Source organism: Euleptes europaea, chromosome 1, assembly GCF_029931775.1.
Source record: "Euleptes europaea isolate rEulEur1 chromosome 1, rEulEur1.hap1, whole genome shotgun sequence".
Classification (NCBI taxonomy): Eukaryota; Metazoa; Chordata; class Lepidosauria; order Squamata; family Sphaerodactylidae; genus Euleptes; species Euleptes europaea.
The window spans coordinates 125,967,241-125,981,395 of NC_079312.1; the positions used below are offsets into that span (position 1 = coordinate 125,967,241).

The 14,155-nt window shown below is 41.8% G+C and overlaps 1 protein-coding gene across 1 annotated transcript in view; it reads left to right on the top strand.

Annotated features, from left to right (window-relative positions):
• The window catches only part of UBE2O (ubiquitin conjugating enzyme E2 O), an 89,993-nt gene that overhangs the window by 50,238 nt on the left and 25,600 nt on the right, over positions 1 to 14,155 (top strand). Inside the window, exons 6-8 of the mRNA XM_056857801.1 lie at positions 927 to 1,070; positions 2,360 to 2,469; positions 3,636 to 3,786. Coding sequence (XP_056713779.1) covers positions 927 to 1,070; positions 2,360 to 2,469; positions 3,636 to 3,786 — 405 coding nt within the window. The remainder of the gene's footprint in view (positions 1 to 926; positions 1,071 to 2,359; positions 2,470 to 3,635; positions 3,787 to 14,155) is intronic.

Below are 14,155 nucleotides of genomic sequence, written 5' to 3' on the forward strand. Positions count from 1 at the left end.
GTTGTTCATTTCTCATTGGAATAGTTCCATCTTGCAGAGGTGCCATGTATCTGTGTGCTCCATGGGCCACAATTTTCCCCATCTGCAGCCAAAGGATTATTCTGTATTAGGAATGGTGGTGGGGGGAGCACATTTGGCCAATGCTGCCACAATTGATTGTGAAGCACTTTTCTTTTCCCCTGACAACAAACGGTAGCTTTTTAGTTTATACAGGAGAAAATAAAAGTGTGTTTCTTGATACTGGAGAGGAACCCAGACTTGCTACTGTCCCACAGTGCAGGAGCTGGGATAGAATCAGATTTTTGCCCCAAGGCTGAACTAATACCTCAAACAGCAACCATCTTGCTTTGTTCACACAACTTGGTGGCTTCAGTGGGAAGGTTTTGACCTTGCTAAAATGGCTTCCTAAGGAACAGCACTCCTCCGCCCCTCCCCTACCCCCGGAAATGGGATACCATTTATAAGAATACCAAGGCCACCAAATTTCTGCCCCAATTCCTTCCTTGCCTGAACTTTGAGATTTCATGGGTAACTAACAGTTGCTTTTACCTTACTACTAAGGAAACAAGCCCATGGAGTCTCTGGAGTAACGGAGTATGAATCATTTTTCCCCCTGTGGTAGATTCTCAGCTCTTGAATTGAAATTAAGAACTGTCCTTTTAAACAGTGTCTCTGAATTTTCCCCACTACCTAGAATTCTGTGTACATGGTATTTCCCCAAAGTTTTGTAGAAGCTACTGCTAAAAAATAAAAAAAATAAAAAAAACTAGTTGAGTGGAGAGAAGTGCTTTTGCGGCAGGGAAACTTTCAGTGAGGTTGGGCTCTTCAATAATTAGCAATGAAAACTGGAAAGAAATACAGGAGTCCTGTTTCACAAGCACAAAATGTGGTCGGCTTGTAGTTCTTGTATTATTACTTTCTTTCAGGGCCTCTTCTTCGATGACTCGTATGGCTTTTACCCTGGACAAGTTCTGATTGGTCCCTCAAAAGTCTTCTCGAACGTGCAGTGGCTTTCAGGGGTAAAGCCTGTTCTCAGCACAAAGAGCAAGTTCAGGGTGGTGGTAGAAGAGGTATGGATCAGTGAACTGATAATGTTATTGATTCACTGTTTTGACTAGACGAAGTGCATGATGTCCTTTGAACCAAACCCAGTGTCTTTGTTCCATTAATAGAAGTCCTGTGTCCTCTAAACAGGAAAAGTAAGGTAGAACTTTTGGGAGTTCTCTTGTGCTGAAGTCTGTAGGGGTCCGAATGTATACCTCAGATTTGGTTTTAACAAGAGAGAATACTGGCCATTTCCTTAACGAAGTAAAGAACTGCAAGTTCTTCTTGCAGTGAGAGGGAGAATGTGGTAGGAAGGAAAGGCAGCTCTGCTTTAGATTATATCAGGGTTGGTATTGGAACAGAGCAATCCTTTTTGGTTAACAGTGCATCTTAACAAGTAATGAAGCATATGTTTGAATTGTTTCCTCAAAGCAAATGACTGCATGTTTATGTTGCTGTTACTTAAACTGGATATTTATTTGCTTCATTTATACCCCACCTTTCTCCCCAATGGTGGGGATGCAAATTGGGTTACATTGTTCACCTCTGCTCCATTTTATCTTCACAGCAATCCTGTGAGGGTAGGTTAGTCTGAGTGTGACTTGCCCAAGGTCACCCAGCAGACTTCCATGGCAGAATGGAAATTTGAACCTGGGTCTCCCAGATCCTGATCCAAGACTCTAACCACTGCACCGACTTTATATGTTGTGGATTTTGTTTAAAAATTCAGAACGCTATTTGACACTGGATTGGATTCCACAGAAACACTCTCAAGAGAAACTGGTGAAGGAGACCTTTCTTCCCCCTCCTGTAGCAGTTGTTTGTCCTGAAAATCTTTTCTGGACATTGGGAAATCCTTGTGAACAAAGTGACCACAATATATGGGCCTGCAGTGGGGAGGGGTAATAGGATGAGATCATTGAACCTACCTCTGGCTCAATCCTCAAAGGAGATTTTTGAGCTAAGCAACAGCGAGGGCTACTGGGGGAATAAGAAGCCAGGGAAGAGCCATGAAATCAACTTTTCCTGCAGGGTTTTCCGTGGGACCCAATCCACTAGCACCTAGCCCTGGTTAAATTCTTTCCCAGCCAGGATTGTATCAGGGGAATAGATAGAGCTCCGAGGGATACTCGAGCTGTAGAAAAGTGCTGTATTTCTAACATAATGATACTTCCATAAAGCTGAAGTACTTAATCTGGAAGTGTGTTCAGTAATAACATGTTATCTATTTGATATATATATATATATATATTCTAGTTAAATGTTCTCAAAACTTTCTTCCCTTTCCCTTTTCTCCCCCCCCCCCTCCCTGTAGGTTCAGGTGGTAGAATTAAAAGTTACTTGGATCACAAAAAGCTTCTGTCCTGGAGGTACAGATAGTATAAGTCCACCACCATCAGTAATCACACAAGAGAATTTGTCTAGGTAAAATGCTTCATATTCAACATCATAAAACTCTGCTCTAAGTAAACTTTCTGCCAGCAGGTAACTATTGGAATAGCAGCCATTGCTTCCATGAACAAACTGTTACTATACCTTTGCAGTATAACAATCCATAATGGTAATGTGTAATTATTTAAATGCTGATGTTTTGCTGAGCTGGGGGTGTTCCCTCATGGCCCGTAGTCAGTAAAGGAGCAACACTTAATTGAAGGCTGGGCTCACTCGAGTTTATCCTGGAATTTATTCTTAGAGTAGGGTCCAGCCCTGGAACATAATAGTTTATATCACTTATATCTCACACTTGCTCCATCATGGTATGCAAGGAGACGTACGCAGAGTTCCGGGAGGCATTCCAGGCACTGACCAGGCCCAGACGTCCTTGGTTATAGCAGGCCTGCTATATCACATGCTTCTTCAGCCCACATCCCTTGACCTGGGATGGCATGTCAAGTAAAAGTTCCTGGAAGTTACAGGCATTGTAGCTTTTGCTGGTCATAGAGCAGCCACAGCTTGACTCAGCAGTTATGGGATGACTGCAGGTGGGTGTGGACTTCAGACAGGCTTTCACCTCTGCGTTTCTAGAGTGAGCGGTGTAGAATATCACTGAATAGGATAGAAATTCAGGGCGCAGGATATTGGAGAAAACTGTGAGAAGGCCAAGTTGACTCAGAGAAGCTAGCAGCACAGTTGTATGAACTGTCTACAAGATTACGATGAATCTGCAGGATTAAACATTCTGAATTATAGAGTGGCTCGACTTTATGGTAGAATGTTTGTCTGAAAACATGAAACATGGTCATAGAGGTTCAGTTTGCTTTTTAATTTGTTGGAAAATGAATAGATCATTAAATCTACATACCTTTTCACATCTAAGCTGTAAGGTATGTTCAGCATAGAAATACCTTTGTCTTATTCATAAGTAATATATTTCATGGAAGTTTATGCCTTTGCATAATGTGGAAGTACTATCACATTACCCTAAATACTGTCTTGGCACAGAGGATGACAAAAGACCTGAACTGGTGGCTTTCTGAATGTCTGCCATTTCTAATGGGGCATTCATGTACATACAAGGTGCCTGCCATTTCTGGAGGGAAATCATACCAGCCGGCGATTAAGTGGTGTTGCTTTCATCTTGCTTCAAACAGGGTAAAACGTTTGGGGTGCTTTGACCATGCCGAGCGGCAACTTGGGGAGAGGTGCCTCTATGTATTTCCTGAGAAAGTGGAGCCTGCAAAAATCACCTGCGAGTGCCCAGAGAGAAACTGTGTTCTGGGAGAAGGATCCGTGGCCAAAAAGGTATGTCCAGTGGGGATAGGTTTGCTGGGAATGTGAAATAATGGCTTCTGAACTCTGTTCCAGGTTCTGTTTTAATTGTTCTGTTAAGCCGCGCATGTTTAAAATTTTTGCATATGCACCAAAGGCAAAACTGCTAGCATGGCAAAGAGATCAGGAGCAGGGAGATGCAGATTCCCTCCCCACAGCCTCTGCTGCCTCTACAGTTAACTGCCCTAAACATCAAAGGTATACCCCTAGTTAAGGAAAATTAAGTTTCCTGGTTGACTAGCACTCATAACTAGGGGTGTGCATATCGATATACCAAAATTTAAAAAACACCAAAAATTACCTTTTCTGTATTTTTCGGTGGGGGGGATTTAACTGGTATGAAGAAAGGCAGCAATAAAGGGAGCCAAAAAGTGGCAATATTCAGGCCACTTTGGCCCTGCCACCATTTCCCCCCTCCCTCCCCTCTTCTCTCCCCCCTTACTTACCTGCCTCTGAATGAATTCCACACCACCCCAATTCTCCCGAGCATGGATTTCTCTCAGATCTGTGATGTGGGCCTTCTCCAGCAGCATGGATCTAAATTAATTCTCTCAGCATGGGTCTAAATGAATTCTACCCCACCCCAACTCTGTGGCCTCTGAAAAATCAGGGCGGGGTGGAATTTGTTTAGAATCGTGCTGCAGGCCGCCTTTGGGGCCCAGAGAAGGCCCACAGCACTGATCTAAATGAATTCCGTGTCGCCCCAGTTCTCCAAAGGCCAGAGAATCGGGGCAGCGTAGATGTCTCTTGATTCATTTTTTTTCGGGTTGGTATTTTTCAGGTTCAGATTTATTAACCCCAAAATTTTCAAATAATCTGGATTTTGCGGGGTTTTTGAAAATTTCTGATTTGATAAACCTGAACCCGAAAAATGCCAATAAAACTTTTTTTCTACACCCCTACTCATAACCACCTTCAAATCTGGGTTAAGAATCCAGATTAAGGAGCAGCAGCTTAGATCTTGGTGGTGAAGGCAGGAAGGGGTAATTTGTTTTGAGCTGGGGCTGTCAGAAGAATGTGCAGTCTGTGGTGAAGAGTGGTCCCCAGAAACTTAATAAGTAAAGCAAATGATACTTCCATCACAGAGCGAGTGCCTGTAATCCCATGGCTGTTGTGAGAGGAGCTTGCCTTCCCTTGGCAACTGTTGCTTTCATGAGATAAGTTGATCCCTGGTAGCTGATTCTCGTATAATGAGGTATCACATGATATATACATATTTAGCATGAGCACATGAATCTGCCTGTCATCTTGATGCATTCTGGTACCTTTTGGTATAGGGATGGAAGCACTGTTTTCAGACTGAATCTGTTGAAATTCTTAACAACTCTAAATCTGAGACAGAGATGAGTTTCAATTTCCCATTGCAGATGACTTCTTAAATCCTTTGAAGATTGCCAGTAGACAAATAATTTCCTTTTCTTGTTAAATCAATTGCGTCCCACCATTGAGAGTGTGCTTCTCTACAGCTTTTTAGGGTTGCTTTCCATGTTGCCATTAGCCTGGAAGATTATTTCTGTCTCAAATCATTACTTGGGGTGGAGGAAGACCTGTATCAGGAAGAGATGTGTGACGCTAATTGTTGCATGACACAACTATACTTGCATCAGTTTCGTAACAAGCACATGTATGCATTTGTTTTTTGCTTCTACTTGCTTTTTGTGTATGTTTATTACAAAGTACATAAACTAGCCCTTTCCTAAGAAAAATGCATATCCTTATTTTTTGTAACTGTCTTCCCTTGTTCCAGCGTGGTTTTGTACCTCTGTGTTCTGCTGGTGTTTGGCATTAAAGTAAACAACTTCTGTTCTTTTCCCCTCAACAAATTTTTCTGCCTTGCGTATAAAAGGGGGGACCAATGCACAATCAAAGCAGAGAAGAAAAACAATGGTTCAGTGGAAGGGTGGGAGAGAAATCTAATTAAATAAATAAACATTTAAGCGTAACACTTTAAACAATCCAGACATAATATATTGGGGTCATACATACTGTAAGACAGTTGAACAGTATAGTCCTCGGTACCTATTCCTTTGCCAAAGCATCTTTCTGAACCATTTCATTTCAGTACTGCCCTATTTAAAAAAGGTAAATGTCCCCTGTGCAAGCACCGGGTCATTCCTGACCCATGGGGTGATGTCACATCCCGACGTTTACTAGGCAGACTTTTGTTTTACGGGGTGGTTTGCCAGTGCCTTCCCCAGTCATCTTCCCTTTATCCCCAGCAAGCAGGGTATTCATTTTACTGACCTCAGAAGGATGGAAGGCTGAGTCAACCTTGAGCCAGCTACCTGAAACCAACTTCCTTTGGGATCGAACTGCCCTATTACCTGGGTTAAAAAAAAAAGCACCCCTGAATAATTCAGTTTTGCATCATTTGCGGAAGGCCAAGTTATTTTGTATGGCAGAGGCCACAGCAGAGGAAGCACATGTATGGACAGTTGTTGATTTTATCCATCTGCAGGGTCACATCAGCAAAAGGCCCTGCTCAGATGAGCAAAGCCGTCGTGGGGAGAAAGGTGGTTCTGCAGCTATGATGGACCAAGGCAACGAAGGGGTTAATATGTGACATTTAATACCTTGAATTGGACCCAGTAACTGATGGGCAATGGAGTGTCTGCAGAATGGGGGTAAAATACATGCTCTGTCTCGCTCCCAACAATAACCGAACTGTGGCATTCTTTACCGGCTGGAATCTCCAGATTGATTTTGGGAGGAGACCTACGGCAGTCTAGTCTAATTACCATGCTATGGATCCAAGCAACCAGGTTAGCCGTGTCAAAGTAGGGGGCCATCTTGCAGGCAGAACTGAGTTAGAAAAAAGTATTTTTTTTTTTTGCAGCTGTGTTAACATGCTTCTCTAGCCGCGTTGCTGGATCCAGTGTGACCCCTAGGCTCTTAACCAAGTAACCATGGGTTAGCTGAACCCTCATCAAAGGTGGGAAGTACAGTTTCCTTCAAGATCTCCGCATTTGCAACCAGCTTCATTTCTGTCTTGTCTGAGTTATTGTAGAACTGAAAAAAAATCTCTTTCAAAAGAGAAAAAACTGGCCTTGAAAGATTGATCTGCACTCTGCCTTTCAACTATATAACAGACAGACTCAGTGAGATCTTATCCAACTACTGTAATGTATTGGATGTAATCCCTAGATGTGATATAGTTTATTTTAAAATAACATCTAATTTGAAAGGTCTACTGATACAAATTTACCTTCCATCCAGATCGTTTTACCAGAAGCTAGTTTACAAAAGGGACTTTTCCCCTGTGCGAACTGGATGTACTGTAAGTTTGCATATTAAGGAATTTTAAAATCCAGTAGATGAAAAAGAATATGCACTCAAAGATTTCACTATGTGTAGTTCCAAACAAGTTGTATACATCAGGTGCTCTACTGATCAGACATATGTACAAAAAAAATCCAGAAATCTTAAAATACATATAGCTGAACACAAAAGCCATATTTCCCTTAAACAAACAGGAAAATGTAGGGAACTTTATGTTAATTTGTAACTTGTTAAATATGCGTCACTAGTTCAGTCTCTGTGTGGACCTTGTATGTAGAAAAGCCTCAGCCATTTCATCTCTGTACAGGTCAGAACATTATACAGCTCCTGGAAAATATTTTTGCTGTGCTCAGTTTGTGCTGAACTTACACTGGATTGTCTGTCTTCACTTTTTAATTCTCTAATTATATTCATAATTTTTAAATAAAAAATAACCTTGATTTTAGATCCCCTGACAAAGCAGTGTTCAAAATGCATAGGGATCTTTATGTGGACTACAACGAAATATATTTCCCACTGCACCATTGTTTTTCTTCTCTGGACACAGTTTGCTAATGTTCTCATTTATAAATTGGATTTCAGTAGCCTTGCTTATGTAGCTATTTTTAGTCTCCTAATGGTGTAGAACGCCTAGAATTCTGGCCACTTCTGATGAACAGAGTTTTTTCTTTTAATTTGTTAACAATAAAGTGTGGGAATCTAGATGTCGCACATGTGCCATATCTCATTTAATAGAAAGTTCTTGGTGCATGTTCCCATAATGTGACGATGTATCAGCGTCTTTCAGTTGTAGAAATAATATGCACATTTTTGCCTTTGAGTAGTTTGGCTTTAGTGTCAGTTTTTCAGATGTAACTAGACTTAATGGTACATTCCTAGCTTTACTTCTAATACAGTTCTAAGTGGCTAGTCTTAAAGTATTCATATAATCATTGAGTGTCCTTTAGTCCATCTTTGCAATGCTTGCAGCCCACCAATCCAAATCCATTGGCCATGCATGTGACTGTCAGGGGGCTCCTGTGTGTGTTTCTTGCTTACGACTGTAAAAACAAGTAGGCTAAACAGCACCTGGCCAGCCACAAAATGTAGCTGGAGGCTTGTGCTTGCCTCTGCATGTCAGATGTTTTTGCACCTGCTTTGATCATCCTTTGCTTCGGTATGGAGGTATCCTCCTACCCCAACAAAGCAAACAGCTGCTTAGTATTCTCACAACTTAAAATATCCAGATTCTCCCTTTTTGATTGCAGTTTGAATAAAATGCTACCAAAACTGTGGGTGACTTCTCTAGACGTAATTTACCACTGTAAATATCCCTTGATTTCATCAATAATACCAAAATTATGGTGTTTAATATTGCAGATGGCCTGTCTTTGTATCGTATCCAACGTAAAGCCTGAAAAGGTACTGTACTAAATGCTTGTTCTATATATGGGAACGTCTTGATCTCCAATTCTTAACATTTCTAAGATCCAATTAAGATCATTTGCCTAATGATACTGGAGATCCAAAGACTACCTTCTCTACTTCTGTAAAGGATGTGATCATTCTAAATATTCTTCCCCTGAACAGCAAAATTTCTATTTATTAATATCCTTTGTGCTATATAAACCAGAATATTTTACAAGTTTATTTTAGATAATTATTTTAATTGCCATTGTTCTGCCAGAAAAAGCTATGTTATCTTTTCCAGCAATTATCTAATTACACTTTTATAGTACAGAACAAACTATAATAATTATTTCGGTTACTAGTTACTAATTGTTTTGCTGTTAGCAGCATAATACCCATCACTGTGATGTAGGGATATATTTGAAGGAAGGGTCTACACATTTTTTGTCTATACTTAGATAAGGTCTCTGCCAGCCACACCACCAAATGTTAAGGGTGTTGACAGGATTTTCTCCCACTATAACATTGTCCTGAGTGTGGTACCTAACTTTTCTGTCAAAATGGATAGCAGCGCAACATCTTGGAGCAAACTAGGGGCAAAACATTCCGCTGAAGACCACTGTATTGGGGTCAGGAGTATGTTTTCTCCTCTGTCGACTCTGTCCGACCTAGACTATAGCCCAGGGGTGTCAAACATAAGGCCCGTGGGCCGGATCCAGCCCCTTAAGAGCTCTTATCCGGCCCACAAGGCAGCCTCCTTCCCCACTCTCGATCTGGGCTGGTGAGGCATGGCCTGGCCCAACCAAGTGGCATTTATGTTATATCTGGCCCTTATAACAATTAAGATTGACACCCCTGCGATAGCCTATACCCTCATTTGTTGCTGTTATGTTGATGATGTGAATAAGACTGTCATGGATATGTAAGACTTGGGGAATGATAGTAAAGCCATTGTAACGCTGGAGACTTTTATTCTTCCATTGTTTTGAATCATTGTTTTAAATATGGAACTTTTGTTAAATCTTGTTACAACTTTTGTTATATTGGTCAAAGACCGCAATAAAATTTTATGGCCATTATTATGACTTTCATGGAAGAGTGACAGGAATGGAGCAGTGGGGGCAGCATTTCCCTGCTACACTTCTGATTTTAGAGCATGGGAGAGAACCTACTAAAATATTTGGGGAGGGCATTTGCAGTTGTCAGGATTGACAGATAAAGGTTATGTACCCTACACATCTTGGTCTTTTCTTGTCCTGTGCCCCCCGCCCCAGTCATTGCATTAGGGTAGCATTGTGAGGGAAACATGGTGCTAGAAGTCACATTATTTCCTCCGCACTCAAACATGTTCCTTCCTATACAGCTACATGTGCATTTTGTCTTAGTTACAATATGCTAGGTTGTGATGGAACCCAAGAACCATTTTTTTATATAGGCACCATCTGAAGACTCACAAAGTTTTGCAAGCAGGGGGAGGGTTAGAGCATTTCATTCCATCATTCAGGCCATGGCCATAGGCTAGACTTGCTTTTCCAAATGCAGCCTTGCTCACCTGTGCTCCTATTAAAAACATCCTTTCAATCCAGAGAACATTCAACATGAGGAGTGTGGCAATTCAGAGGAGACTCTGTATTGCTGCCCCCAGACTCCGAAATCACATTAAGTAGGGATAGTGGTGGAAAAATATTGACCCATCCAGCAGCCTCTAAGGAAGACATTATGCTGCCCCTCCACACGATCCCATTAACCAACATTTGTCCATGTTAGTATTGCCTACTTCCCAGAATCAAATAATTATTGTTTTTGGTTGTAACGGAAGATATGTGGGCAAAGCAATTATTGAGAGAGACCATGCTCTTCCACATGTTTTTTTTCACTGGTTCTGGCCCCATACTGCTTTGGTTTATTCCCTGATTTCCACATGTATTTTTGTGCCTTTAGTTTTCGTTTCTTTTTCTTTCTTTCTTTTTTGGTTCTCCCCCCCCCCCAGTTTTTTCTGTCTCTTTTGAGACCACTTTTACCCCATTCTTTTTCTAGAAGTCCATTTTGAGAGGCCTTTTTCCTCGTGCATAATATTTCTGTCCATTTTCATCATCTTATCCACTCGCATGCACCTCCAGCCCAATTTTTGATGACTGGGCCGTTGTCATCCTCAAACCACTCCTTTTCTTCCTCCCCCTGCCCTGAATACGAGTTGTTTCTTTTAAAAAATATATTTTAAAAGCACTAAATTATCAACATACTGCTGTAATGATAGGTCATGCATGTTCACTGAATACGCAGTTTTCATTTTTAAAAAGTAAGTTTGTAGCCCTTTCCCTTGCGGAGATATAAGGGGAAAAACATATCTCCCCAAAGAAAGGGGCAAGAGAGTGACGTTTTCTTTAATGAAAGCTGAGAATTCAGAGAATCTGCTTGACCTATCGTTGCAGCAATGTATTGATATTTTGTTGCCATTTTTAAAAAATGTAGCCATGATATCGGTATAAGAATGTGCAAAAAAACTAAAAAGGGAGTGTTGGGACACCACCAATGATGACCACATCCTCCCTTGAAAATCATAATTATTTAAGGCACATGCAGAAGAAAATTAACTGACTCCGCAACTCAAGCATGCATGCAGTCCCAGGTTGGTGCTAATATACCCAGTCTTTGTGATAAAGAGAAGGTTTTGATCTTGCTCCATTTGTTTTATTTTTCCAATTGGGGTAAAGGACACCACTTGTCTTACAGGGGGGAAAGTAAAGCACAGTCAGGGTAGGGGCTAGGCCTGTTGCTGAAGATTCAGGATTTGGGACCAAGGTCAGATTATACCCTCTTCCCTTAGTCATACTTTGCATCCCATGGAGGTGTGAGACCACCCCTATATGTAAAGCTGGAACTTGAATTTTGTTTCCTGACATGACTAAAGCAGTAAAACGGTGGATGCTTACACATGCAATGTCAGTGTGTGGAGGGGAGAGTACTGTGCTGTAGGGGTCAACAAAGTGTGGAGGAAGCAGGTTGCAGCATGGAGTTTGTCTGCGCTCTGTTAGCTTTAAGGAATAATGTAAGGATTTGTTTTAATATGCTGAAACAAGCTAAATTCACTGTTGAAGCTGGCATTAATTATCAGACTTCTACTGATGACTGGATATTCTGTCTAGTAATATGAAGTCATGTTTGAAAGTTCATTGTCTTCCCCACTTAGAAAATAAGGTCAGCTGGGCTTGTTTTAAGGTAGAACTGTGGCCATTTGTGGGGTTGTACCTGCAGCTAAATGTGACCTATACCTAAGAAACAAGCCTGGACAGAAATCAGCAATAATTGTTGGGAGGGGGGGATGTGAGAGAAGTACTGTGAAGGTGACACAACTGTTCTGAACCAGGGACAAATACCCTGTTCCTGGAAGAAGGTCTTCAGAATTTTTCAGTATCTGTATCTTACTCCAGTTCTCTGTCTGTTTGTTCATTTATCTAACTTGTTACTGCCAGTAATCTTTAGAGATTTTCTCACAGATTCTTCCCATTGGCTCCGTTTTCCAAGCTGGGGTAAAGGGCTTTTCTTTGAGAACAGTTGCTTTTGACCACTCTTGGCATGTCCACAATTTCCCAAGATACCTGGAAGTGATATTGTGGGGTCACTTCGTCACATCCTTTGCCTTTTTGTGTGCACTGGACAACTAGAGCACAACCGAATCTGTGCAATGATCTTCCCAGACAGAACTAGAAACTTAGCAGACGTCTTGTGTTCACTGTGCAAAGTATCTCTGTTTTATAAAATGATGGGAGTTCTCTCTTAGATGCAATGATAAACTGATTACAACCTTATGAAAGAGCCAGAGTTTGTAGCTGTGTCTGTATAGTCATGTGAAAGCCATTGCCCCCGGATAGCATTTGGCCTGTTTTCTCTGAAACCTCATAGTCTCCATTTGATGTGGCAGTACCATAAATGTTGGTATCAGCATGAGCAGCATCAACTTTGTTGGAAAACTCAACATGACCATACAGTTCTAAGGCTCAGTTCAAACATGTATCTGGACCAAAGGTCCTGTTTCTGCGATGGACTAAGTGGGTTTATCTCTCCTCTCCCTCCCCCCCACAAACTTGTCATTGACTAATTTGCAGCATGGGAATTGCATTCAGGCACCTGCATCAGAGCCAGATGTCACCACTTCTCCCCCCCCTTCTGTGTTGGGGGACCAGCTGTATGATTTAAGATCTTAAACATTTACCAGCAGCTACTGCATGGCTTAGCGGAAGATGAATGTGCTTCACTATGTGAACAGTCTGTGGGCCTATACCATGAACGGACCTGACACGGTCCAGTCCCCGAGACTGGCCTGAGATCCTGTATTCCCAGGGCTGTTGTTCAGTGAATTGTGGGTAGAATTTGGCCTCAAGTGTCTTACCAAAATAAGGTTCTTGAATATCTCTTTGGTGACTTCCATTACTGTGAAGATCCATTAGAAAACATGCAGATGGGGAGCTACTAGAAGTTTCAGAGTTCAAAAATGGAGCCCATAATTTTCTAGCGCTTCTTTATTGCTTGTTTTTTTTCTTTTAAAAAAAGATTCCATGCTTTATACATTGTTATATAGAAATATTACCACCTAAATACAAGACAGCACCATATGGTACTAATTCCTAACCTGTTTAATCTCAAGATCTTGAGGTTAACACATTCAAATTTCAACATGATAGGACAAAATGGTGTACGCATACTAAATGGCTCCAATATGAAGTTCCATATTAGATCACGTCCCTCTTGGTGCATACAGTGTTTCAGGTATGCATGGGTGCTACAGTGAAAGATGGGTGCTGGACTAGCCTCTATATCCTGATGGAGAATCAAGGGCTTTAAGATGGATATGGCCCTAGGCATTTAGAGTTTTGTAGGTCAAAACCATCACCTTGAATTGTGTTTCCAGTGGAGAAACTGACCCTCAGGTGAGCGGCTACCAGCAGCTGCCCCTCTCAGGAATGAAGCCTCCATGTTGTGCACCTTCTTTGTTTTGTAAACGTAAGAAGGCTGTTCAGTTTAAGCACGAAAACTTTGAAATTATGGAGGCATGAAAGCATCTGAGTGGTTCCCCATTGTGGAGTTGAGCAGGCATGGGAGGCCCAGCACAACTTGCAGTGGGTTCCTGCTGTTGTCCAACCCCTCCCTCAAGCTGGACAAGTGCCAGGGAAAAACAGTCCTGATCCTTCAGCCATGTCTTGTTGCTTGAGTGGGGGAGAGAATCCTGCAATATCTAGCCCCCATACAAATAGGTGTTGTGGATCCCTTCTCCCGCCCCCTCCTTTCTTCTAAAGCTGCGACATCAGATACACTAGAATTGCTATAGCCTTAAGGGGAAATATAAAAGGAAGTTCTGAGATCATGAGAGGGAGGGCATCTTGGCCATCTTCTGGGCAGGAGTAGGGGTCACTGGGTGTGTAGGGGGAGGTAGTTGTGAATTTCCTGCATTGTGCTAGGGGTTGGACTAGATGACCCTGGTGATCCCTTCCAACTCTATGATTCTATGATTTTTGTCACTGCCATGGGACATCTGCTCATAGACTTGTAGCTCTCTTCAATATAGTTCTGCAGAAAGTCTTTTTCGAAAGCCTTTGGTAGGGGATACAGAAATGGTACCAACACATACGGACAAGCAGGAGCAGAATGTGAAGTGGCAAGTACACAGCAGGAGTAA